Source organism: Arachis stenosperma, chromosome 4 (genome assembly GCF_014773155.1).
Source record: "Arachis stenosperma cultivar V10309 chromosome 4, arast.V10309.gnm1.PFL2, whole genome shotgun sequence".
NCBI lineage: Eukaryota > Viridiplantae > Streptophyta > Magnoliopsida > Fabales > Fabaceae > Arachis > Arachis stenosperma.
The window spans coordinates 129,717,873-129,743,392 of record NC_080380.1 but is presented as its reverse complement, the minus strand read 5'-3'; the positions used below and the strand labels follow the sequence as shown (position 1 = coordinate 129,743,392).

The 25,520-nt window shown below is 35.6% G+C and overlaps 5 protein-coding genes across 11 annotated transcripts; 3 read left to right on the top strand and 2 right to left on the bottom strand.

Annotated features, from left to right (window-relative positions):
- The first annotated feature begins 1,097 nt into the window (after positions 1 to 1,097).
- Positions 1,098 to 3,851, top strand: LOC130972942 (pentatricopeptide repeat-containing protein At3g22690-like). Its single transcript, XM_057897289.1, has one exon. The coding sequence runs from the start codon at positions 1,312 to 1,314 to the stop codon at positions 3,835 to 3,837; it is 2,526 nt and encodes an 841-aa protein (XP_057753272.1). The 5' UTR covers positions 1,098 to 1,311; the 3' UTR covers positions 3,838 to 3,851.
- On the bottom strand, positions 3,827 to 5,694 carry LOC130972943 (protein RDM1-like). Of its 3 annotated transcripts, none has more exons than XM_057897292.1 (3): positions 5,505 to 5,675; positions 5,056 to 5,302; positions 3,827 to 4,450 (listed from the first exon to the last, which is right to left on the bottom strand). In XM_057897292.1, exons 2-3 carry the CDS (start codon positions 5,153 to 5,155, stop codon positions 4,071 to 4,073), a joined length of 480 nt encoding a protein of 159 aa, XP_057753275.1. In that variant the 5' UTR covers positions 5,156 to 5,302; positions 5,505 to 5,675; the 3' UTR covers positions 3,827 to 4,070. The 3 variants fall into 3 exon arrangements, with proteins under 3 accessions (XP_057753275.1, XP_057753273.1, XP_057753274.1); XM_057897290.1 differs by having other exon boundaries at positions 3,829 to 4,450; positions 5,056 to 5,275; XM_057897291.1 differs by having other exon boundaries at positions 3,830 to 4,450; positions 5,056 to 5,278; positions 5,505 to 5,694.
- Positions 5,695 to 5,841: 147 nt separating this feature from the next.
- Positions 5,842 to 10,771, top strand: LOC130976142 (pentatricopeptide repeat-containing protein At3g22670, mitochondrial). Of its 3 annotated transcripts, none has more exons than XM_057900908.1 (4): positions 5,842 to 6,127; positions 7,644 to 7,893; positions 8,084 to 8,113; positions 8,575 to 10,771. In XM_057900908.1, the coding sequence occupies exon 4, from the start codon at positions 8,677 to 8,679 to the stop codon at positions 10,354 to 10,356; it is 1,680 nt and encodes a 559-aa protein (XP_057756891.1). In that variant the 5' UTR covers positions 5,842 to 6,127; positions 7,644 to 7,893; positions 8,084 to 8,113; positions 8,575 to 8,676; the 3' UTR covers positions 10,357 to 10,771. The 3 variants fall into 3 exon arrangements, with proteins under 3 accessions (XP_057756891.1, XP_057756889.1, XP_057756890.1); XM_057900906.1 differs by having other exon boundaries at positions 7,981 to 8,113; positions 8,575 to 10,770; XM_057900907.1 differs by having other exon boundaries at positions 7,644 to 8,113; positions 8,572 to 10,771.
- A 1,360-nt stretch (positions 10,772 to 12,131) lies between these two features.
- On the top strand, positions 12,132 to 16,734 carry LOC130975513 (probable inactive receptor kinase At5g58300). The gene is made up of 3 exons (XM_057900301.1): positions 12,132 to 12,159; positions 13,873 to 15,288; positions 16,007 to 16,734. Exons 1-3 carry the CDS (start codon positions 12,132 to 12,134, stop codon positions 16,633 to 16,635), a joined length of 2,073 nt encoding a protein of 690 aa, XP_057756284.1. The 3' UTR covers positions 16,636 to 16,734.
- Positions 16,735 to 17,045: 311 nt separating this feature from the next.
- Positions 17,046 to 25,096, bottom strand: LOC130976735 (COP1-interactive protein 1-like). Of its 3 annotated transcripts, XM_057901655.1 has the most exons (23): positions 24,899 to 25,096; positions 23,959 to 24,607; positions 23,241 to 23,300; positions 23,087 to 23,149; positions 22,953 to 23,015; positions 22,745 to 22,870; positions 22,599 to 22,661; positions 22,458 to 22,520; positions 22,307 to 22,369; positions 22,129 to 22,191; positions 21,983 to 22,045; positions 21,805 to 21,867; positions 21,662 to 21,724; positions 21,409 to 21,471; positions 21,220 to 21,282; positions 21,042 to 21,131; positions 20,873 to 20,935; positions 20,714 to 20,776; positions 20,557 to 20,619; positions 19,159 to 19,218; positions 18,605 to 18,742; positions 17,952 to 18,050; positions 17,046 to 17,809 (listed from the first exon to the last, which is right to left on the bottom strand). In XM_057901655.1, the coding sequence occupies exons 2-23, from the start codon at positions 24,562 to 24,564 to the stop codon at positions 17,345 to 17,347; spliced, it is 2,526 nt and encodes an 841-aa protein (XP_057757638.1). In that variant the 5' UTR covers positions 24,565 to 24,607; positions 24,899 to 25,096; the 3' UTR covers positions 17,046 to 17,344. The 3 variants fall into 3 exon arrangements, with proteins under 3 accessions (XP_057757638.1, XP_057757639.1, XP_057757640.1); XM_057901656.1 differs by lacking the exon at positions 22,953 to 23,015; XM_057901657.1 differs by lacking the exon at positions 24,899 to 25,096 and having other exon boundaries at positions 23,970 to 24,301.
- Positions 25,097 to 25,520: the final 424 nt, after the last annotated feature.

The following is a 25,520-nucleotide window of genomic DNA, read 5'->3' as shown; positions in this document are numbered from 1 at the left end:
AACACAGAATAGAGAAGATAATAAGAGAACATAATAAGAGAAAAAAAAGGGGAAATTAGAGTTAGATTAATTAGGGACATAGTTGGAATTTAAAAAAAGAAGAAAGGATAAAAATATAAAATTGTGTTTTATAAGTTGTGTCTCAATGTCTCGGCTTAATGAAGAGACACTAAAAATATATATTTTGTGTATACTTCAACAAACAATCAGTAGATATGAGTCACCGTATCCATGTTTTTAGTGTCCAAAAACACCAACCAAATGCACGTTGAGAGCTAATCAAAATCTTTCAAGAAGGTGATTGAGGAGCCTCTTAGACTGAGTAGTTTGCATCTAATTTCGTTGTTCTTTTTGGGCTTTTAAGTCCCGTTTTAATACCCAAAAAAAGCCTTAATGTATGCCTACTCCCTAGGTTCAAAAGATTTTTAATTCTTGTACTACAAGTCTACAACCTTGAGACTTATTCATGGCCATAAAGAAAAGTAGTATCTTTTCATATTTCTCCCAACAAATCCATAAAGACATATCTAATGATATTGATATAACATATAAGCACAAGGACCATACTATCTCTAAATTCTAAAACCTGCTATGAAAGGTATGTCATTTTACCCTCAATGAATCTGACTGCTTCACTCATGTCATGAGCCACTACATTTTCTTGTGACAATCTAGAATTTAAGTTATTCTTGGTCTTGGGTGTAACCAAACTATATTTTAAAGGAAATATCATTTGAAAACACCTATAATAATAATAGAGGGGGACGAGAGAACTCGCATGCTTACCAGATCACCTATACAACCAACTGCCATCAGAATGCATTGTGATGACAAATGCAAGGGAAGCCATTTTAGTTAGGATTTCCTTAGTTTCTGTCAACGACACAAGACACTAACACCGGTTAACTGGAAACTTGTTGCCTCGACTGCACATGATTATGTCGTTTTCTCAGTAGCTCAGCTTCTCTGGCTATCTGGACTTTACAAGTAAAGCGAGGGAGTTAACCAATATGTAGGGGACACTGCCAGATGATAAATAGTCCTGCATTAATTTGGAGACATGTTACCTACTACTTATTATGTCAAATGGTATTGATTCGCTATAACAAAATCCTCATAGGAAAAAATATATGTAACTAACCAGTAATTGGGAAAGACAGGTATTGAATCCAAGACTATCATGCAACCATATGTAAATAGTACTTGAAGGTTTTGGTGCTGCTCCTCCAAGTGAGAGCCTCCCCCGTTTCACTGAAACTACAAAATTCACAACTAATTATTCTTAATACATAATCATACAAATATATCACCATGGCGGCGAAGGCCCTTCCTCCCTCTTCTGTGGGCACTTCCCCAGCTATCCAGCCTCCGAAACCCATCGCCACCGACCTACCGTCATGGCCGCCATCGCTAAAGCTTATTGAAAGTTGCCACAGCCTCACGGAGCTCAAGCAGTTACACTGCCACTTCATCAAGAATGGCCTTTCTCACAGCGCTTCTCACCTCAACAACCTCATCGCAGCTTACGTCGACGTTGGCACCCACCACAGCCTCGACTACGCTCGAAAATCTTTCGATTATTTCTATGAGGAAACAGCCGCGGTTTCCTTGTTTGCCTGCAACTCTCTCCTCAGAGGTTACGCTTCAACTGGCCTTTGCGACCAGGCTATCTTGCTCTACATTCACATGGCGGAGATGGGCGTTTTACCCGATAAGTTCACCTTCCCGTCCTTGCTGAGTGCGTGCTCCAAAGTTATGGCTTTTGCTGAGGGTCTTCAAGTTCATGGTGCGCTTCTTAAGATGGGTTTCGAGGGAAATATCTTCGTCAGAAACTCTCTCATACATTTCTACGCGGAATGTGGCAGAGTTGACTTGGGACGCAAGGTGTTTGATGGAATGCTTGAGAGAAATGTTGTGTCTTGGACTAGTTTGATCAATGGGTATGTTGGGAGGGACTTGCCCAAGGAAGCTGTTTCTCTGTTCTTTGAGATGGTTGACACTGGGATTCAACCCAATCCAGTTACCATGGTTTGTGTTATATCTGCTTGTGCTAAGTTGAAGGATCTTGAATTGGGGAAAAAAGTTTCTTCTTATATTGGTAAGTTGGGCGTGAAGCTTAATGCTGTCATGGGGAATGCACTCGTTGATATGTACATGAAATGTGGAGATATAGATAATGCAAGTAGAATTTTTTATGAATGTGTTGATAGGAATTTGGTTATGTACAATACGATCATGTCGAATTATGTCCAACATGGGCTGCCAGGTGAAGTGCTAGTAGTTTTGCGTGAAATGCTGCAACAGGGACCACGCCCAGATAAGGTAACAATGTTATCTACAATTGCGGCCTGCGCGCAGTTAGGTGATCTAATTGTTGGGAAGTCGTCCCATGCTTATGTCTTAAGAAATGGACTTGGAGGTTGGGAAAATATTTCCAACGCCATCATCGACATGTACATGAAATGTGGTGAGAGAGAATCTGGGTGCAAAGTATTTGAGCAGATGCCAAACAAGACAGTGGTGACATGGAATTCGCTAATTGCTGGTTTGGTTAGGGATGGTGATGTAGAATTAGCTTGGAAAATCTTTGATGAGATGCCAGAGAGTGATCTTGTGTCTTGGAACACTATGATTGGTGCTTTGGTTCAAGTAAGCATGTTTCAGGAAGCGATTGAGCTATTCAGGGAGATGCAAAACAAGGGAATTGAAGCAGACAGAGTGACCATGGTTGCTGTTGCTTCTGCCTGTGGATATCTAGGAGCTCTTGATCTTGCTAAGTGGGTCTATACCTACATTGAGAGAAATGACATTCAGATTGACAAGCAGCTCGGCACAGCTTTGGTTGATATGTTTTCTAGGTGTGGTGATCCCCAGAGTGCTTTGCGTGTTTTCACGAAAATGGACAAACGGGATGTGTCAGCTTGGACTGCTGCCATCGGTGTTATGGCAATGGAAGGAAATACAAAGGGGGCTATTGAGCTTTTCAATGAGATGCTCAATCAAGGGGTTAGACCAGACGATGTTGTTTTTGTAGCATTATTGACTGCATGTAGCCATGGTGGCTCTGTGGACCAAGGTAGGCAACTTTTCAGGTCAATGAAGACAACTCATGGAATCAGTCCTCAGATTGTTCACTATGGATGTATGGTTGATTTGCTTGGTCGAGCTGGGTTGTTGGAAGAAGCTCTTGATCTTATACAATGTATGCCTATGGAACCTAATGATGTTATATGGGGCTCTCTTGTAGCTGCTTGTCGGAAACATAACAATGTCGAAATGGCACAATATGCAGCTGAGAAGATAACTCAACTGGACCCTGAAAAGGTTGGCATTCATGTGCTGTTATCCAACATATATGCATCAGCTGGAAAATGGAATGAAGTTGCAAGAGTGAGGCTGCAGATGAAAGAAAAAGGGATCCAGAAAGTGCCTGGATCAAGCTCAATAGAGGTTCATGGACTGATACACGAGTTTACCTCTGGAGATGAATCGCACGCAGAGTATACTCAAATTGGATTAATGCTACAGGAGATAAACTGCAGGCTAAGCAAGGCTGGATATGTCCCTGATACAACCAATGTCTTACTTGATGTTGATGAGCAGGAGAAAGAGCATTTGCTCAGCAGGCACAGTGAAAAACTAGCCATGGCTTATGGACTCATCACTACTGATCAAGGTGCACCCATAAGGGTTGTCAAAAATCTTAGAATGTGTTCCGATTGTCATTCATTTGCTGAATTAGTGTCAAAATTATACAGTAGGAAAATCATTGTTAGAGATAATAATAGGTACCATTTTTTCACGGATGGATTTTGTTCTTGTAGAGGTTATTGGTAATGGGTTAATATAAAGTGGGATTTCTCACATCTGATTGACAAATCAATTTACTCTTGACCATTGAACTGGAATATTCACATACAACAGAAAAAAGAAGCCCCAAAACAAATGACTAGTTAAAAAAAAAAGAATCGGGGCTAGATGATCAAGAGAGCTGTTCAAGTTTGCTTTGCCAAAACCTAGCAAGTAAACGTTTAGCAGGATACTTAACAAAGCCTTTAAACTAACTGGTTTCACATTGCATTCTCTAAAGTCGGGAAAATGGCATCAACAGAACAATTGTACATTGGATCCAGCTTCCAGCGTTCAGCAATCTGAAAATGCGACGAGGTCTGTCGATGGACTTCTTCCATGAGCCAGATGGTGGCTTCGGCTTTGGTCGGATGAATCAAGTTGTCTAAGGGTGTGTATTCATCCTTGCTGTTAAGTCTCAACTGATCCCATTGCTTAAGGATAACATTTGTGAGGTAATGGAGAGGCTGCCCATAGAGTTGCTTCATTGATTTGCCTAATCCCATCCATGAATTAAACGGGATGACAGAGCCTCGTTGACTTGGTATTGGTATCTGCTTCATGTACTCCTGATACATTTCTGCCCGTCTAATGAGTATATCTGCATACAAGCATGAGCTTTGGAATAGTTATATTCATAAGAATGCAAAGCAGTATAGGGTCTAGATAATAAGAAAGGCATGCACAATTGATCTCCAAACCACTCATCGAAAGAGTTTCTGAGCTGATATTGTTGTAGTTGAAGCAATCATCAACACAAATAATTCGGAGAATGTGTATAAAATACCAAAAACATAACACATCACTTATTGAGGATTTGGTTACACATGTTATGGGCATTGAAAGCTACATAATTGTATTACAACAAAAATTAACTTTGCATTAGTAATAAGAAACATAAAAAAGCTGAGAGTAAATAACATGACGCATGAATCAAACGGAGAGAATAGAGTGGTGGCATAAATACTTTTGATTTTCACCATTCTTGGAACGGGTTGATGCAAGTTTGTATGAATTAAATGCGAGGTGGTGAATTTCATTGATTGTCGAAATTTAAATTACTCTAGGAAAGCACAAAAAAATCTATGAATGTAACCCTAGAAGTCATAGGAGTAGCAGTAAATAAGCATAACATGATGATTTATGAGAGTGGAGTGAAATTAAAACTTGAAAGGCACTAATAACAATGATGGAGGAGAAGAGGACCTTGGGAGGTGAGGTCAATGGAGGGAATTGGGAGAGGAATGTCGTTGGAAGAAGAATCAGGATTCTGATCAGGCTCATCCCATGGAAAACTCCTCTTCATTGCTAAACCCTTTCGTCTAGAACCAGTGAAAGAGAGACTGATTTTGCACGCACTTCCCACTTACACCCACACCTTCTTCTATACCTTTAAACGCATCGTTGCACCAATATAGCCTTGGTACTACTAAAAATTAAAATTGGTGACTCGCTAAATGTAAAGTCAGAATAGTATGACTGTATTATATTTTTCAAAATAAAATAAGAGAATATCGAGTTTAATTCAATTAGTACGCCCAAAATACTAGATTAAAATATCACTTGATAAACACAAACCCAGAAACCTTTACAGTTCTTAAAAAGAAAAGTACATGATTTGTAAGAAAAGAACTTAAAAAAGTAAAAGAACCCACCTGCAATCAAGGTCCTCTGGTGACCAGTACATCAAACAGCATCCAGGATTCAATTCAAGTTCTGCGGCCACAACCTAAAGCAAGGAGAACAAAAGATTAAACAGTTTCTCTGTCACCAATAGTTGTTAGAAACCGGTGATCCAACTAATCATACTACTGGTACTGGGTCATGAGTCACAACCGGTTTTATTTAAATAAAAATATAAAATAGTCAATTTATAATTCTATATTGAGAACCGACCGGTGAGACCAAACCGGCACCTTCCCGGTTTACTCTGAACGACGCCGTTTTAAAAAAAAAAAAAAAAGGAGAAAACTCAATTTGAGAAACCAGTCTCTCCCCCTTTCAGGCTTTCACTCGCGCATAGCTTTCCCGGTTCTCCCTTGAAAACCCTAGCCTCCATTGCGCCGCCGTTGGTCTCACCGTCGCCGCCTGGTTCGTCGTGCTCGAAGGCCCTCCCGTTCGCCCAACGCCAGAGTCTCCAGGTTTTGCTCCAACGTCGTCCGTCCGTCGCGTTCGCCGCCAGCTCCCCGTCGTCCGTCTCCAGTTCACCAGTGTTCGTTGCCAGCTTCCCGTCGTCCGTCGCTCTCCCTCAAATCTATGGTCATTGCCCTCGCCGAAGGTAATGCCTCCGATGCTCAGTCAGTGCTCGGCGCTCTTTCTTGGTTGATTGGCTCTGCTCACCAGTGTTACTAGCTTGTTCTTGCTTGTTTTCGGTTGCTTAACTCTGTTACTTACTGATTGATGATAAACTGATAAATTGTTACTGGCTTGTTTTTGCTTTTTTTTTTCTGTTGTTAAATTTTGTTAAAAGTTTCTTGATGCTAAATTTTGTGCTCATTGCCTAAAGGAATACTTGTAATTTTATCACAAAATGTAACAAATTATGTATTGAAATGAACTCGCAGAATCATGGTCTTACTGACATTTTAGTAACTATGTTTTACTGTTTTAGCTCTCAGAAACCAGGTAAATATCATTTCCGTCTGTGTTAATACCATTGTATACAGGGAAACACTGAAATGATATGTGATTAATCACACTATTATGTCAACTTGAAAGTAATTGTGTGCAAAGTTTGAATGTTGTTAATTTCACTTTATGCTTAATACCAACAAGCCTCACATTTTGACTTAAAATTTAACTGTTTGACACTATGCAATTTGATTTATTGGTTAAGAAATCACCTTCTAGAACCTTTGGGATTTCATACTTTAAAACTGAACTTGATTAGGCAAATAAAGTGGCAACAAATACGCCAAAACATGAATATATGTATCCTAGATAGTACATTTTGCCATAAGTTGGTGCTTAATATTCTTATTGATTTCTGAGTGTGTTGTTCTGTTTTTGTTTTAAGGCCGTGTTTTGTGCTCAATTTTCATTTTGTAGGAAATAGGTATATAAGAATTAAGAAGGCAAACTATCCCAACGGTACTACTTGTTGATTCTGGTCCCTCACAAGCTTGAACATAGAATTAAAAAGAGAAACCCTTCATTATTTCATTATTAGTCTATTTTTGGCATTGCATATTATTGTAGTTTTTGTTTATTTATTGAACTTTCATAGAACCAGTTGTTTATGATCCCCTTTTGAAGTAAAAAGAAGTTGCAGTGCTCACTGTTAGTGCTTTTTTTCGGGTTTTTTTTATGCTTGGTTCAGAAATCATATTGTGTTTTGTGTTTTGTGTTTTTATTGAATGATTATTGAATGTTTTGTGTTTTCATTGAATGATTAATTGATTATTGGCTAGCTCTGGCTGCTCTGTGCTGCTGTTTTGTGTTTTGTGCTTTTTTTGCGTAGTGATGTGCTGTGCTGTGTTTATGCTTTGGGCTTCATTGTGTTTAGTTTGTGATTTTATTGAAGATTTCAATAGTAATATAATGGGTATTAAATTGTTAATATCATGACAAACTTTCGTGATGTCATTTTATATTTGGATATTTCCTTTTGTTATTCAACTTTAAAGATTGTACTTTCATAAAATCCTAAGACTTTAGTTGATAACATTTAACGTACTGCTTTGAATTTGGAAGACATTTTAAGGTATATATTAGACTATACTTATGTTTTAGGGTATTTATTTATATTTTATTTGTTATTTTATTATAAAACGGTTTTTCCGGTTGAATTACAGTTGAACCAGTTGGACCAATGAACCAGTAACTAGAGCGGTTTGATGACTGGTTCGGTTTTCAGAACCTTGATTAAAACACAGCAGAGGCAGTGCTGAAAGCCTCAACCTTCTCTGTTGCTGCCTCTCAGCGGCCCACGTCTCGTCGCCGCGCTGCTCACATCTTCCTCTGCATCACCGCGTCCCTCGTGTCTTCCACTGTGCCTCACTGTGTCTTGGTTCTCTGTCTCCCTCTTCTCTGCGTCCGGCCAAGGTGAGTTTCTTTTTAGTTATTCAATTATTAATTTTTAATGATTTGGCCATTTGGGTAATTGTTGCTGCTTATCCGGTTTTAACGTAGCTGCAATGGTTACTTTTTGCTGATTCTGACCCTCTCTGCTTCGTGCTTCCTCTGGCTTTGGTTCTGTGATCGGAATACTGTGACACTTTATTGGAACACTGAGGCTTTTGTTCTGCTTCTGAACTTCGCAGAGGTGAGCTTTTTTTTTTTTGTTTCAATGTAGCATAGCATAGATAAATTAATGTTAATTGGAATTTGTATAAAATGACACTTGATCGCAAATTTGAAAGCAATTGAAATTTGTATGTAAATTATTGCTGTTTTAATGTAATTTTAAAACAGAAATGTGATGCTGATTGGAATTTGTATAGAATACTTGATTGTTGCTGTTTTAATACTTGATTATTGTGATTATTGCTGTTTTAATGTAAGTTTAATACTTGATTGATGCCCTTTTAATGTAGGTTTAATATTTGATTGTTATTCTTTTTTAATTGTTTTAATGTAGGTTTAATGCTAATTGAAATTTTCCTGTTAGTTATTTTTAGGAATTGATAATTGATTGTTGTTACTGTCTTAGTGAAGATATGTATTTTCTGTTAATGTAGGTCTAAATACTTGTTAATTGACTATTTTATATTTTTATTTAAGTAGGATCGGGTCAACCAGTTTAAGCTGTGAAGTGACCTAGTAGTCTGACTGGTTCAATCATCGATTCAGTTCTGACAAGTATGTCTGTGACTTAGCAAAGCCAAAATGCTCTCCAAACTACGATTCCTGAACCACTTTGTCCGCAAGAATCTTTCTACACGAACCACCGCTTTCAGTGGCTTCTACCGCTTCTCCAACAGTGGCGCTTTCTGCACCGTGGCTGATTCAACCACACAGCCAACCCCCGAGTCGTATGAACTCCCTGATTGGGTCAAATTCTCTGACAACCCAACCTCTCCCAATGGCGACTACGACGAAGACTTTGTTATCCCTTCACTTGCTCCTTGGGTCGACGGCCACCTCCTTCATCCCACTCCCAAATTTGTCATCACCCCAACTTCCCAGCCAAACAACCTTGAAGAGGTCGAAGCAATCACCACCCTTCTAAAGGAAAAGCACCCATCTCCTGAGAAAGTTGCTCAAGCACTTGCTCAACTGAGTGGTTTTAAGGTTTCAAAAGGTTTGGTTGAACAGATTCTGAAGAGATTCAGTAATGATTGGGTCTCGGCTTTTGGTTTTTTCTCATGGGCTAAAGTTCAAACAGGTTATGAGCATTCTCCTCAACTATACAATTTCATGGTCGATATCCTGGCAAAGTCGAAGAATTTCGATCTCATGTGGGAGTTAGTGGAGGAAATGGCTCATCTTCAACAAGGGTATGTTACCTCGGACACATTGGTTAAGGTTATGAGGAGGCTTGCAAAGGCTGGCAAGCATGAATATGCCATTGAAGTGTTTCGCAGAATGGGGAAGTTTGGGGTCAAACAGGACACAGCAATGTTGAATGCTCTCATGGACGCATTGGTGAAAGGGAATAGTGTTGAGCATGCCCATGATGCTCTTTTGGAGTTCAAGGGTTCGGTTCCCTTGAATTCCCATTCTTTCAATGTTTTGATACATGGGTGGTGCAAAGTTAGGAAATTTGAATGGGCCAAGAAAGCAATGGAGGACATGAAGGAACATGGGTTTCACCCTGATGCATTCTCATACACTACTTTCGTCGAATCATATTGCCGCGAGAAGGATTTCCGCAAAGTGGACCGAGTTATGGAGGAGATGAGGAAAAATGGTTGCACGCCTAATGCTGTGACTTACACAATTGTGATGCTTGCTCTTGGGAAGGCAGGGCAGCTCAAAGAAGCTTTGGAGTTGTATGAGAAGATGAAGGTTGATGGGGGTGTGCCTGACACTGCATTTTATAGCTCCTTGATATTCATTCTTGGCAAAGCTGGTAGGATTAAAGATGCTCGTGATGTGTTTGAGGATATGCCAAAGCAAGGTGTTGTGAGGGATGTGATGACTTACAATACTATGATTAGTATTGCTTGTACTCACCAGAGGGAAGAGACTGCCCTGAGGTTGCTCAAGGAGATGGAAGATAGCACATATAAGCCTGACCTTGAGACATATCATCCATTGTTGAAGATGTGCTGCAGGAAGAAGAGGATGAAGGTGCTCAGGTTTCTGTTGGATCACATGTTGAGAAATGATTTAAGCCCTGAAGTGGGAACTTACACGCTTTTGGTGCATGGTATGTGTAGAAGCGGAAAGCTTGAGAGCGCTTGCTCATTCTTTGAGGAGATGGTGTTGCAGGGATTAACCCCAAAGGAAGTCACGCGGAAGCTCCTGCTGGGAGAACTCGAGTCCAAGAACATGATCAAAGAGAAACAACACATCGAGGATTTGATGGCACGGGTCCAACGCAACAATCTCGTTACTAGTTAGTGGTGTTTTCGGAAGCAGGATTCAGTTCCAAGAAAGCAAATTTTCCCTCCCATGAGAAAAAGGAACCTACATATTCTGAAAATGATACCAGTAACAGTGGTTCCTATCCTTTGCAAAGTTGGATTCATTAATTTTGTATGCTATAAACACCTATTTTGTAATTTTAAGGCAAGTGCGTTTTATAATACTCATGGTATAAAATTCCATTAAAGCTCTAGCGGACAGTGGAAGGAAATCACCCAGAGAGGGGAGGAAAAAAGAAAAGAAAATCTCCAAGATTGACAAGCATTTTGTGTTGGATCTATTATTCTATTTTTTTTGGGTGATTAGATCTATTATTCTATTTAAAGTGAAAAATATTAATATCAATTAATTTCTAATTTTCCTTCACTTTTCTTTGATGAAACAATGTACACAGTATAAATACATGTAACTTTTTTCGAAAAATAAAAAAGATGAAAAAGAGAGAAAAGAGGGAGGAGTTTGTTAAAATGAATACATGTGTAGTGACCATGTATATTATTATTAGGGTTTAATTAATATCTATTGTAAAACACATGTTAAAAATTATTGATAATATTTTTAAAGTTTTTTATTTTGATAAATATATTAAAAACTTAAGTTTATTTGCAAATATTTTTTTATCAGTAATTTTAATGTATTTTTACTGCTAACTAAAACTTAATAATATTTTACTATTACTATTATGAAAAGCCTTTTATTGTTCTTTTTTTTTTTTCATCAGAAATAAATTGACTTAATGAAATTGATTATTTTATTATATTTCTTCGAGAACTTCTGTGTACGTGATCCGAAACAAGAACCAAGCTCAAAAACTTTATGTAGCAAATCAAAATTTGTATTGTCTTTAACTGAGGCAGTGGTCAATTCATAGGAAGATGAGAAAACGGGTTGAAATCCCATGCCTGACCTTACCTTCATCGAGATCCACAATTTAAACTATCTAGGCTCATTATTAGCAATGTTATTAGTGTATTATAATAGATACAACATTTAATTAATCTATTTAATACATATAATAATGTTAATATTGATAAAGATAAAATTAATCAAAAAAATAAATATTTTAGTTTATAATAAAATATTTTGGATTCAAATTTTACTAAAAACAAAAGCTATTTTTTTATAGATATAATAAAAAATTTTAAAAACAAAAATTTACACATCAAATTCTTTTTCACTAGTGCCTATTAATATATGACCAATTCTATGGTGCCTATGAGTTTTTATCTAAACTTTGCCTAATTTACTTTTTGTAGTAAGTTTTTATTTTTTAAAAATTATTTATTCTTATATCTTTTAAATTAAATAATAACTTTTAACTCTTTTTAGTAAATAAGCAACATCTTTTAGGCACCATAGCATTCACCTATATATATTGGTACATACATTTTATTTTCATTTTTAAAAATATTTAGAAGACAAAAAATTAATTTAATTATTTTATTTTGCATTTTCTATACCACCAAAAAAAATTATTATTTAAATAATTAGATAATTTTAGATGTAATAAGTATAATCATAAATATTACATATACAAAATTATAAATATTAAGATAAATAAAATGTTACGGCCCGGCCCAAACCACTTGCGGGTCGACCCGAATCCATGACGACCCGACCCGAACGGTCGGGCACGTACCGCTCGTTACGCGACCCGGACACGCGTCCTCGACAACTCTCCGCTACAGCTGTGAGCAAGTTTCGAGAAAAGTGGGCATGTCCTTGAAGGGTCCACCTCTGACACGGTATAAATGGGGAAGGATCTGCCCTTCCCCCAAGGTACGTCACACTCTACCTTACCCCCTTTTCTCGCATGCACACTCAATTGACTTGAGCGTCGGAGTGTCATTGCAGGTGACACCTCCCCTCTCTTTTCAAAAGCTCGAAACCTCGGTTTCTCGTCTCACCCCCGCGACCCATTCCAGGCCACGTCCCACCTATTCACACAAGGATTATCTCGAACCGTCCGGGGTACGACTTACCGAACATAAAATAATTTTAAATTATAGATATTTTAAATTATTTTTAGCATTAGTGATATTTTTCGGTATACTAAACTACATTTAGTATAATTTAATTACTAGTAGTTATTAATTACTATAAAACTAATTAATTATGAGCTATTATCAACGATAATGTGTATCATTGTAACAAAGAATTTTTCTAACTACTAATAATTGAAGCTTTATTTTAATAGGTAAATCACAAAAGATGCACTCAAATTATTTTAGTATTGACAAAAATATCTTTAAAAATTATTGATAAAAATACCTTTAAATAATTTAAATAATTTAAAAAACGTTAAAAAAATACTCAACTGTGATCAAAGATATATTTCGACAATAAAAAAATATGTTGTGACTCACTTGTTAACGTCTAACTCTCATTTGTCACCTAAAAAACTTTATTTACTACATACTATTTTTTGTTAACGTAAAACATTTTAATTTAAGAATGTATATTTTTGTCATGTTTTAAATAATTTAAAATATTATTTTTTGATAGCAAAATTTAAGAATGTTTTTATAAAAAAAATTTAAATATATTTTTGTAGTTTAGCCTTTCTTAATCTAGTTAATATATTAATCAATGAATCATATTTATGCAATAAAATCTTTTAATTCGTCATAACATCATTGGTAACATTAATAACTATGCGCTTAAGTTACCCCCCCCCCCCAAAAAAAAAAAAAAAAAAGCTATGCACTTAACAAATAGCTAGCTAGGGTGGCCGAATAAATATGAAGAAGGCTTGAACTTGAAGCTGAGTTTATAAACGTTGAATGTGTGCCTCCCAAATCATAAACAAGAAAACCAAAAGTTAAACACTATTCATATAAAAAACTATAGCATAAGATAATAAATTAGAAAATAAATAGTACTATACTATTGTAGTACCCTTTTTATTAATAACCTTTTCTTCCTATGTATCTAAGTATCTACGTTGTGTATGTGTGAGGCATTTTTGGCGTGTTCATAAAGTAAATAATAATGCCGTTAAAGATTTGCTCTCACCACCACCAATGGACAACCTAACCAAACAATGCCTTAACAAAATAATAAATAATAAAAAATACTATGTGCACAAAAAATCAGTAAAAAAAAGTTAGAAATAATAATAATAATAATAATAATAATAATAATAATAATAAAAGGCATTGCTTTCTCCAAAGTCCAAATGACATTATTTATTTAATTTCCATATCACTTAACATTCCCTCAAAGTCCATTCTGTGACTCTTCCTCTTCTGCTGCCACTTCCAACTTCCAACTTCCAACTTCCAAACTTGATTTTCCTTTTAAATTGTTATTATTTTTTAAAAAGGTTTTCATTTCTCAGCACTGTTTCTTGTTACTGCATTCTAATTGTCTTCAAATATATTATTCTTCTTTCCAACTTCATTTTAAGTAAGTTCATTTTCTTTGTATCAATATATATTGTATATAAATTGCAGAACAAATATATGTGATGTGTTCAATGTGTTGTTATAGCTTTGAATTCATGGTTACATTTTACTTCATATGAGTTTGAATTTGATCAATGTGCTAATGTTTTTGAATCTCACATTGTTAGGGAAATTAAGCAAGTGGTGGAGTCACTGAACTTGATGATGCTACAACATTCAAACATTTTCATAGAACAAGATTTTCTGCTTCTGATTCAGATTCTTGTTCTTGTTCTTCTTCTCTTCCCTCAAACTACAATATCTGATCTACATTCAGAAAAGCAAGCACTCCTTGATTTTGCATCAGCATTTCACCATGGCAAAAAGGTGAATTGGAACATGAACACTTCAGTGTGCAATTCATGGAATGGAGTTACCTGCAATCCCAAGGGCACAAATGTAATTTCACTGAGGCTACCAGGTGTTGGTTTGAGAGGTTCTCTGCCACCAAACACAATTGGCAAGCTCAATGGTCTCACAAGTCTTAGTCTAAGGTCTAACACATTGAGTGGCAAAATCCCAAATGACATTCTTGCCCTTCATGCCCTAAGGTTTCTATATCTTCAACATAACAATTTCTCAGGTGAATTTCCAAATTTTCTTCCACCTAAGCTTGTGCTTCTTGATTTGTCACATAACTCTTTCACAGGACAAATTTCAGACTCAATCCAAAATTTGACTAATCTAACTGGTTTGTTCCTCAAGAACAATTCACTTATAGGGCCTATTCCTAATGTAACCCTTCCTAGCCTTAAGGATTTGGATTTGAGCTTTAACAACCTTAATGGTTCAATTCCTTTAGCATTTCATAGGTTTCAATCTTCATCATTTGATGGGAATTTGATGCTATGTGGACCACCTTTGACAAAACAATGTTCCTCATCAAGTCCTCTTAGTAGTCCAATGTTGTCTCCACTAATAGTATCTCAAAATTCAAGTGATGTTTCCAAGAAGAGGCCAATTCTTGGGGTGGTGGTCGCTGCCGCCTTGGGAGGTTTCGGACTACTTTTTCTACTAGTTTTGATGTTGGTGTTGTATTTTCTTAAGAAGAGAGTTGGTGAACAAAACGAGGCACCAAAAGAAAGTAAACTTGGTGAGAATCTTAGGGAGGATTTTGGGAGTGGTGTGCAAGAACCTGAGAAGAACAAGTTGGTATTTTTCGGAGGGTGTTCTTATAACTTTGATCTTGAGGATTTGTTAAGAGCTTCAGCTGAAGTTCTTGGTAAGGGAAGTTGTGGAACAACTTATAAGGCAATCTTGGAAGAAGGGACAGTAGTTGTTGTTAAGAGGCTGAAGGAAGTTGCAATTGGGAAGAGAGAATTTGAACAGCAAATGGAAACTGTGCAAAAGCTTGATCAGCATCCAAATGTTGTTCCATTTAGTGCTTACTATTATTCCAAGGATGAGAAGCTAGTGGTTTATGATTACCTACCATTTGGAAGCTTTTCCAAGTTATTGCATGGTAATTTAATGTTATTATGAACTTTTCTTTTGATTTCATATTCATAAGGTTCAATGATGAAAATTTTACACAACTTTTTCTTTTCTTAAATGTTTGCATGACTCATTTTTTTGTGTAATCACTTGAAAATACAATATCATAGCTTTCCTTTTGATTTCATATTCTTAATAAGGTTACATTATGGTTTACATAGCTTTTTCTTTTTCTTAAATGTTTTGCATGATTCATTTTTTGTGTAACTACATGAAATTCAACATATGGTAAGATAATGTATAGAGTGAGTCACTTATCTTTGTCAATAAAGTGATGAGTCTCAGGTGAGTACACAAAAAATGAGTTATTCTATCATTTATTATTTTTTATGACTAATTTTATCGTTACAAGATATTAGCATTAAATAGATTTAAATTTTAATGGCTAAATTAAAAGACAACTATAAAAAATTCAGGTTTTATTGGTAATAATGGATATGTAACTCACTAGAATTATTTTTTTTAAGAACTTGAGCCAGACAGAATTTTAGTTGCCAGAATGATATGTCATGATTATTAATATTTGGATGATTTTGTTTTTCATAGCACTTCATTCAACCAAACAACTACCATGACTGTTGTCAAGGATTCTTACTATATCTTTTTAATTCTTACTATTTTTAACATACATTTCTATTTTTCTGGTTATGCCTTTTTCATCTAAACCTTGTTAAAAACTATGATAGGAACAAGGGAAACTGGAAGAACCCCACTAGATTGGGACACCAGATTGAAGATAATGCTTGGAGCTGCTAAGGGTGTTGCTCATATTCATTCTGCAAGTGGAAGGAAATTTGTCCATGGCAATATAAAATCATGTAATGTGCTACTCTTAGGTGATCTACAAGGCTGCATATCGGATTTCGGCTTAGCTCCTCTAGCGAGTTTCTCAGGCTCCTTTAGGAGTCCTGGATATCGAGCCCCCGAGGTTATTGAGACCCAAAAATCCACACAAAAATCTGATGTGTACAGCTTTGGGGTTCTCCTTCTCGAGATGTTGACCGGAAAAACACCGATTCAGTATTCAGGACATGATGATCCGGTTGATCTTCCGAGGTGGGTTCAATCTGTTGTTAGAGAGGAATGGACTGCTGAAGTGTTTGATCTTGAGCTAATGAGGTATCCAAATATTGAGGAAGAATTGGTGCAAATGCTGCAACTTTCAATGGCATGTGTTGCAATGGTTCCTGACACACGACCCTCAATGGAGGAAGTTGTAAGGGTTATTGAAGAAATAATAGGATCCTATTCTGAGAACCAGACATCATTATCAGACAAGTTCAAGGGAACTCATGATTTCATTCCATACTACTGAATATATAATGGTCACATGGCATCATGTTTAGGAAGTTTGCATAAATTACCTAGATACTTTCCTAATGCTTATAGCAACAAATGAACTAAAAAAACAATAAGTTAGAAAATTACTTGTATGTTTGAGCATCTCCCCATTTCTTTCTTCATTATTACTTGTTTTGATTCATTCTTACCATTTTCTTTTATCTTCTCATGATTGCTTTAGTGTAATGTCTTATACCATATTTAAATAATATATCAAAATCTATTGTCAAGATAAAACCTGGAAGTTCTGTGATTTAGTGAATTAGCATCTATTAAAATAAAAAATTATCTTCCTATCTTAGTTAAACCTGGAGAAGATACTATTGTTTTCTGTTGGAAATCGGTTCATCAATGACAATAAAAGTGGAATAAAATATTGCAATGTATTCAAAAACATAATCATCAATTCATCACAAGAGTTGAGGAATTACAGCACAGTCATCATCACAAGTACTATTGTCTTATTCATGATGCCATGCTGAAGCATGAATACACAACATAAAGATATAAATATACTCTTCCCCTGTAACATATTTCTAAATGTTTAAAAAATTTGTCACACATATTAAAATGGCCCCCAATTTAGGCCAAACCTATTAGTATTTTCTGCCTAATGTGATGTTAATGCCTATTCAAGACCAAAAAGAATAAGTATACTGCCTGCTTCACCCAGTGTTAGAAATTCAATGAATGGTGGTGTTTGAAGAGTTTTGGTTAACCAAATCCTCACCACTAACATACTTAGCAACAAATGATATCAGTCGAAACGGTGCGCCAATAAGGGGAGCATCCATTAGTGGCACACTATCCTGTTCCACAATTTCAGCATCCTGCGGTTCCACTTCACGTACTTCATTGTCATCCAATGGGATCTGCACAATTTCTCCGGTGTCATCAGATAACGATGATGAGTTCGGAGTTAACCCAACAGCTTGCTCGCCGTCGATATAATCACGATCATTCCTCACTGATGCCTCTTGCAATGAACCTGACTCCTGAGCTGATACAGACTTAACCTCTGCAGATTCGGTTATATCAGAAGCCACCCCATCAGAATGAGGAAACACATTAATTGAATCAGGTCCAGCTCCTCCAGAAAGTCCAACTTCTGCATTGCGTCGATCCAGCTCAACATACAACATGTTAATCTGAGAAAAAAACAATGGACAAAGAATGCATTAGTATCTACATCTTATCCGATCAATCTAATATACTACTATTAAACCGAATCTTCTAGTAAGTCATCGGCAATGCTCTCTTAAAAAATCCAAAAAGAACAAGGCACATTACATTCTCAACAAGTTCCGCATTCTCCAGCACCAATTTCTCCACCAACGTACAAGCTGCTTCAATTTGAGACTTCAAGTCCTCATTTTCAGAAGCACTTTCCTGTCCACCATTAAGCTAAATATAATCAGACATAAATAGCCAAGCAATTGAGGAGTTTCCCTCCTCCCCCAACTTGAACCACAAAGTTCCCACAGTTGATAGGTCTATATGGCCCCATTTGGTAAGTTGGTAACTACCTTAAGGACAGAAATGCATAAACATTGGGAGACACACTTGTTTTAAGGAAATATATAAAAAAAAAAAAAGAAAAATATCTGTCCTTGAACAAAATTTGCTTAATTTTTGTCCTAGAACCGGGAACGAGAACAAAGACTACTTTTGCCTTATCTTAGTTTCAATGTCTTTTGGTACTGAAACACTTACCAAACACAGCCACAACCATTTGTGCGCTATATCATTTGAATATAGGCCGTCATCGACCATTAGACAGCAGTCTCAAGTAAATTTTTAAGTATCAAATATTAAAACATTAAAGATCATTTCTGATGCATACAAGTATCAGTGATCCTCTCCTCCTTTTGGAAAGTAATTAAGGCCCATAAAACTTGTATAGTATTGTATAGTATATCCAAGAAACTAGACAAAAAATAAACCTTTACAGATGCATCAGCTGAGCGGAAAGATGAGCTGCTTTCAAGGTTCTGAATTGTTGTTTGAAGACTTGAGACATTTTCCCTCAGTTGCCGATTTTCTAGCAAAAGATTGTTCTTGAAATGTTCCAACTCAGCCACCTGCCAAACTTTGTTTTTAATTTCCATATCAGAATTAACACACTTTTATAAAATGTACATGACCAAACCCTAAACCATATTAATATTATTATCACTATTAGCTTCACAAATTTTTTTAATCTGAATATAATCAATATACATATGCATGTTTTTAATTTTCTCATACCCATCCAAATTCAAAGTCAATAAATTCATTTTGGAACAGAGGCTACAGAGCTTTAGCAAATCGGCTCACTTGCAAGGGCAGCTCACTCTATAGTTATACTACAAGCTAATGTCTCAATTGAGCTACACAACTCCCAAAAAATAATGATAAGAATTCCTAAAAACAATAATCACTAATACTAGTACAATACTTGTTCACTAGGTTATTCAACAAGAAATATTCAGATATGTGCAGAAGGTACAGTACATACCTGTCCTTGGAACATGGTAATCTTTCCATTCAGGTTTGAAATATCTTCTTTAGTTGATTTCTGCAAACAAAACACATGACTTCCTCCGCTAAGTGTCATTCACAAATCACAATAAATAGAAAATTTAGCACAATTGTATGGATTAGGATGACATCGTATAAAGGTCAGAGGTAAACATAATTTCTGTTCTGAAAATTTTAACTAAACAAGTATTTCTGTTAAGGACAGAGCTCCTAATGGAATTAAAGTTTAAAGAAACAGATTCAAGGGTATTTACAGGGATATGAGTGTGTTGATAACTAAAGCTACGTTTGTTTACAAAGACAGGACACTAAGACAGGGACACAAAGACACAAAATCGTGTTTGACAGAAGAGACATGGACAGAGACAATGTGTTCAGAGATACTGAACTAGTGTATTTTGTGTCCATCCTGACAGGAAGGACATGGGGACACAACTTATTTTTCATTTTTTCTTTCATTATTCATGTTAATTTTTCATAATTATATTTTTTTATTATTATATCTTTCATCTCAAATTTTTTGAATGAAAAAATATAAGAATAAATTGGATTTTCATAATTTGTTCTAGTTTATCACCAGACAGAATACAAGAAAACAAAATTGTCTCTGTCCCTTATGTCTTGTTCTCAGTATCCTGTCCTGTCCTGTTCTCAGAAACAAACGCAGCCTAACTGCTAAGCTGGCCAATAGGTGCATGAGGAATGTGATGATGCGGTAAATGAGCAAAACTGTTTTGAGGGGAAGCGGGATATTTATAGGGATATGAGAGTGTGGCAGAGTAGACTGTAATTTTAACTGGGAATTGGGAGAATAGAGCTGCTCCATGGTGCTCTGCATTTTTACTTTCTCCTATTGCCTTTTTCCCCCTTACTTTTCTTCCAAATTCCTCTTTACTGAATCTTTAATATTAGGAAGAGGTAGCAAGAAATACAATTATCATTTTCTTTTGTTTGTTCTCTGCGGTTTCTATCAGTTTCTTTATAACAAGTAACAGCACGATAAGGATGCCAGAGCACTGAATATCACATGTAAGATGAGTTTGCTGGCCAATCGTTGACCCTATTATATAAAAACTATCACTTTATAAGTACAATAGTAGTTTCTACCAAGGGAAAACAATTGTGAAACAGTTTTTAAAATATTATTATAACATAACCCTATACATTTAACATGATGAAGTGCCTTAACAGTAACTAATTTCATTGCCCGACACAGAATTAATGCTAATAGATGTCATTCATTAGCATATAAAGATCAGCAACCTACTGATGATGCTAAGATAATTTAAAAAACTAATTTAACATAAGAAAGCCCAAGTCATTAGCAATGCTAATTTCAATGCAATAATATTTGGTTGAATAATCTTGCTGTTACCTCTTTCTCAACAAAGGAACTCAAATCACTCTCAAGAAGAGTAATTTTTTCCAGTAAACTCTCCTGTGGAAAAAGGTATGTCAGAATTAGACCTTCAGCTAACTTCCATTAAAAAAATAAGAGCAGGAAATGACAAAGTTGATGGAGCAATTTGTACCACTTTAAGGCTCAAAATTTCTTTTTCACTCAGCAACTGCTTGGTTTCTTCCACCAATCCAACCTGAAATATACAGGAAATGAATTATCTTAACAACTAGTTCTTAAAATTCGATGCTCCCAAGTTTTAGAAGTGAAAAATAATTCTCAAGCCATTCACCTCTTTTTGAAGCAAGGAACTCTTCTCACTCTCTAATTGTGCAATTCTCATTTCCAAACCAACCTGCAGGTGATCCAGTTAGGCATGCCAGGCCAGCAATCAGTAGCGCAACACATATAAGAATAATATTCCAAATATTAGTCAAAATTGTTCACTCAAATTGATTCACCTGTTTTTGTGTGTGCAATTCATTGTCACATTTTAATTTATTGATAGTCTCTTCCAAGGCTACCTGAGTGGCCTTTTCCACCAATCCAGCCTGAATACGATACAAAATTAAATATGAAAAATCTTAATAACTTCACAGACTCAACGCTCCGAAAAGGACACAATACTAAGTCTTTCACCTCTTTTTCAAGTATGGAACTATTCTCACTCTGTAATTGTGCAATTCTCATTTCCAAACTAGCCTGCAGGGGATCAGGTTAATCATGCCAGTCAATAGCCAAACACATATATAAGAATAATAATAATATTCAAATAAGAGAAGAGAGCTATCCACACAGTCATTAAACCGTAAATTCAAATTCAATGACCTGGTTTTGCTTCTCCCATTCATGTTCACTTTGTAATTTATTGATGGTCTCTTCCAAGGTAACCTGTGCAGAAAGGGAAGCGAATAAATGATAAAAAAAACAAGCAATTTATTTACATAAGTAGAAAGCAAGCCTAGTTTTAGCTATTTTTCTTAAATTTCTTTCAAGATAGCTTATTGAGAAGGTAAACATGAAGCCACAATAATATATACTCATATATTAAACATTCTCTGACAAAACTTAAATATATTACCTCTTTCTGAATGTGTTTATCACATTCTTCTTTCAATTTTTTAATTGCATCCTCTGATATGGTCTGTAGATTATCAAAATGTTTGTGATTTAAACACTTGAATACTTGAGAAAATCTCTAAGCTGCCTTTTTAAGTAACTTACCGCTTTTTGAATATGCAAATCATTTTCTTCCTTCAATTTTCTTATTGTATCTTTTGATATGGCCTGATTGAAAACAGGGTACGCATATTAAGAGAAATAGATTGGATAGGCTAAAAAGCAGGATAAACATATAAAGAAAGAATGAAAATATATGCCTTTAAAATTTGGAAGATGTTACCTCCATCTGCAAGTGCATATCGTTTTCTTCTTTTAATTTTCTAATTGTATCTTCTGACATAGCCTGTGGAATGATCTCTACATGTCATAAAACATTGAAACAAAAAGGCGCAAACCTAGGCAAGCTATTTATAGATAAAGTGTTACCTCATTCTGCATATGCATATACTGTTGTTCCTTTAATTTTCTAATAGTATCTTCTAATTCAATCTGTGGAAAGATAGACTATGTGTTAAAACTTCAAAGAAATTGCAAGATAAATATTTAATAATTAACAATTTAACATATGTCACTCAGATCTTTAGATGACATTAAAATAAACTACCTTTTTTTGCATATGGATGTCATTTCCAGAATTCAATTTTCTAATTGTCTCTTCCATCATGCCCTATGGAATGGCAGGCTATACTTGTTATTAAAAGTTGAAACACAAGCACAATAACACTGGATAGATTAACTCTTGTACAAAATATTACCACTTTCTGAAAGGACATATCTTTTTCTGCTTTTAATCTCTTGATGGTCTCTTCTGACTTGGCCTGTGGAATGATACAGTGTCATAAAATAATTGAGATATAATAAAACAGAGAATAGACATTTCTCAAATTAAATATTACCTCTTTTCGAATATGCATATCAATTTTTTTATTTAATTCCCTGATTGTCCCTTCTAACATGACCTGTGGAGTGATACCACTGCTCATGTCATAATACTTTGAAACATAATAAAAATAAAGAAAGATAGTTCCCAGAAAAATTTTACCACTTTCTGATTGTGTATATCATTTTCTTCTTTTAGTTTCCTTATTGTATCTTCTAATGTGATCTGTAGTGTAATATGTGTATCATTTACTTCCTTCAAATTCCTGATCGTCTCTTCTGACATGGCCTATGAAGTGATACACTGTCTATGTCATAGTCTATTGAAACAATAAAACGAACAACAGGTGTTTCCCAGATAAAAATTTTACCTCTTTCTCAATCTGTATATCATTTTCCTCTTGTAATTTCCTTATTCTATCACCTAATATGGTCTGTAGAGGGATGCAATATACATGTTATAAAATGTCAACATAGGAAAGAAATTTCTCAGGTGAAATGTTACCTCTTTCTGAATTAGCACATCGTTCTCATCTTTCAGCTTCCTGATTGTCTCTTCTGAAATGGCCTGTGGAAATACAAGCCATACATAATAAACATCTGAAACTGTGACAGAAACCACTGCATATATGGAAAATAACACTCTAGTAACATCTTACCAAATTCTGTTTGAGCATATCATTTTCATTTCCCAGTTTAAATACCTCTTCTGAGGTGGCCTGTCAAAATGGTAGTTTCAATTATTTGGCAATAACCCAATAAGCTCATGTCTAAAAGCACTCACGTTATACAGATTTGAAGCTAGTATGTATGAAACAGATAGAGAAAGGGAGATCCAACTTTATATGAGCAGTTATACAACCAGTCCATAATTATTTTTTATTGAAAGAATAAGTATCACGTTAAAAAATGCTGAAAAAAGGAAAGACTGGGTCTTGTTTCATGATTGGGTGTTTTGTGTTTTCATGATTGATATTGTTTATGTGAGCATTAATAGTTCAATCATAATCGCTCCAAGAGCAATAGCGTTGACTTAGATCACCTTTATCAATAGGAAAACAAATTACATGGCACGTAACTATACAATTTAATGAGAACAAGGATACTCAGTGTGCTCGACAGTGAGACATTATAGGATCTTTGCCATTTACAGCTTGTATGGAAAGCTGCACATGCCTAGAAACACTATTAAAAAGCTGAATCAGGAAATACCAGGTTGAAACTAAAGTTATATTTTTCAACAAGAGATGGCAACAATAGCATGGATTCGTTTCATGGAAAAATGAACCATTACAAAATATACATATCACACTTGAACAGTGAGCATAAAACCTCAAAACATATGTAAAAATCTGAATTGACTGAAAGAAAACTTACACATTCTTTACCATTTGGCAGGTGTCCATTTGAATCCATGACCATATTTCTGTTTTGGCCATCTGCAGACTCCAAGTGTTGAGTACCCTCATCTTCTTCATTCTTCACCGAAATCGGATCTAGGTTTGGGTTTTCCTCAACCCCTCTCCAATCCACATTCTTACTTGGCTCATCTAGTGTTGCCAAATTATGAGCAGGCTCATCATTACCATTATTTATCAGATCCTCATCCCTAACTGCTGTTCCTCCAACCACATTTGTACTTCGCTCATCAGCAGTCTCAGAAATATCAGTATGATCAACCTTGCCATTATTTACCAGATCGTTGTCCCTAGTTGCTGTTCCGCCATCCACATTTGTACTTTGTTCACCAGCAACATCAGTTACACCAGCACGCTCATGCTCATCCTTTTCAGTATTCACCAGATTCTGATCCCTAATTGTTGTTTCTCCCACCCCATTTGAATCAACTATTACAATTTTCTCACCTGCGGCAGCATCCAGTTGCTCAATCTTAGTTTCTTTATCTCCTACTCCATTGTCCACATTCTTACCTTGCTTGTTCTTTTTCTTCCTGTTTTTCTTCTTTCTCTTGTCATCCTCCATCTAACCAGCTCAAATTCTCTATTCCAACTTCTAATATGCACCTCTTCAAAAATTTAAACAAAAAAATAAACAAATAAATAATACAACTTTCAGGTTCAGAACCCAAATGTTGGCACCACAAGTGATAAAAAGCTAGTTTCTAGTAAACCCAGATATAAAACTCAATTTAATTGGAATAAGTGCCAAGTTCAGGATCCAAGACAGATCCCACATTCTATCACAATTCATCAGAATAATATCTAACACAAGCGAACAGAATCTACAATGGAAAAGTTAACAGCTCGGCGAAAAACAAAACTAAAAAACAACCAATGAATAGAGAGAAATGACTTACATGTGGAAATGGAAGGAGCCAAATTGGGAAGGGAGGGAACAAAAAATAAAAAAGTGTTGTTGAGTTAGCGTAATGTGCAAAACTCGCGTTGAATTTGCAAAGTAACAACGATTCGAATGGGTTCAGTGAGAAACAATTGTGTAATGTAATTGAAATTTTTCGAAGGATAGGGCTTATGCTTTTGTGTGTTGTGCAATGCGTTGCGTTTTGGTGTGCATGGTGTCGTGTGCACGCGCGTTTTTAGCGTTTCACTTTGTGTTTTTTTCTGAGAGCGCTTTCTGATTTTGCAACGTAACGACATCTTGCGTTTCGTCCTTCAACTGGAAAAATCCAACGGCAATGAAACCTCCCATTTGTCGTTTACCTTGTACACTTCAATCTAATAAGAAAAACATTTTTAATCATCAAACTAATTTATATTTTTTATTTTGTTTTTCAATCTCATATTAGATTTTATTAAAAATTTTAGATGAATCAGTCTTCTCATTATTTAATAAACACATAAAAATCTATAAAAGTTCTATAATTTTTCAGGTAAATCATTCTTATATAAATGAGTAATTATTATTATTATTATTATTATTATTATTATTTTACTGAAACTAATTTTGTCAGAGAAGAT

What these genes read in the sequence shown, in the direction of transcription:
- LOC130972942 (XM_057897289.1), top strand. Translation starts at nt 1,312, where the DNA reads ATGGCGGCGAAGGCCCTTCCTCCCTCTTCTGTGGGCACTTCCCCAGCT.
- LOC130972943 (XM_057897291.1), bottom strand. Translation starts at nt 5,155, where the DNA reads ATGAAGAGGAGTTTTCCATGGGATGAGCCTGATCAGAATCCTGATTCT. An exon ending in CATTGACCTCACCTCCCAAG is followed by an intron (nt 4,451 to 5,055) that starts GTCCTCTTCTCC and finishes GCTTGTATGCAG; the next exon opens with ATATACTCATTAGACGGGCA.
- LOC130976142 (XM_057900908.1), top strand. Translation starts at nt 8,677, where the DNA reads ATGCTCTCCAAACTACGATTCCTGAACCACTTTGTCCGCAAGAATCTT.
- LOC130975513 (XM_057900301.1), top strand. Translation starts at nt 12,132, where the DNA reads ATGGGGAAGGATCTGCCCTTCCCCCAAG. An exon ending in GGATCTGCCCTTCCCCCAAG is followed by an intron (nt 12,160 to 13,872) that starts GTACGTCACACT and finishes GTGTTGTTATAG; the next exon opens with CTTTGAATTCATGGTTACAT. An exon ending in CTTTTCCAAGTTATTGCATG is followed by an intron (nt 15,289 to 16,006) that starts GTAATTTAATGT and finishes AAACTATGATAG; the next exon opens with GAACAAGGGAAACTGGAAGA.
- LOC130976735 (XM_057901655.1), bottom strand. Translation starts at nt 24,564, where the DNA reads ATGGAGGATGACAAGAGAAAGAAGAAAAACAGGAAGAAAAAGAACAAG. An exon ending in ATATGCATATGCAGAATGAG is followed by an intron (nt 22,046 to 22,128) that starts GTAACACTTTAT and finishes ATCATTCCACAG; the next exon opens with GCTATGTCAGAAGATACAAT. An exon ending in ATTTGCATATTCAAAAAGCG is followed by an intron (nt 21,725 to 21,804) that starts GTAAGTTACTTA and finishes GATAATCTACAG; the next exon opens with ACCATATCAGAGGATGCAAT.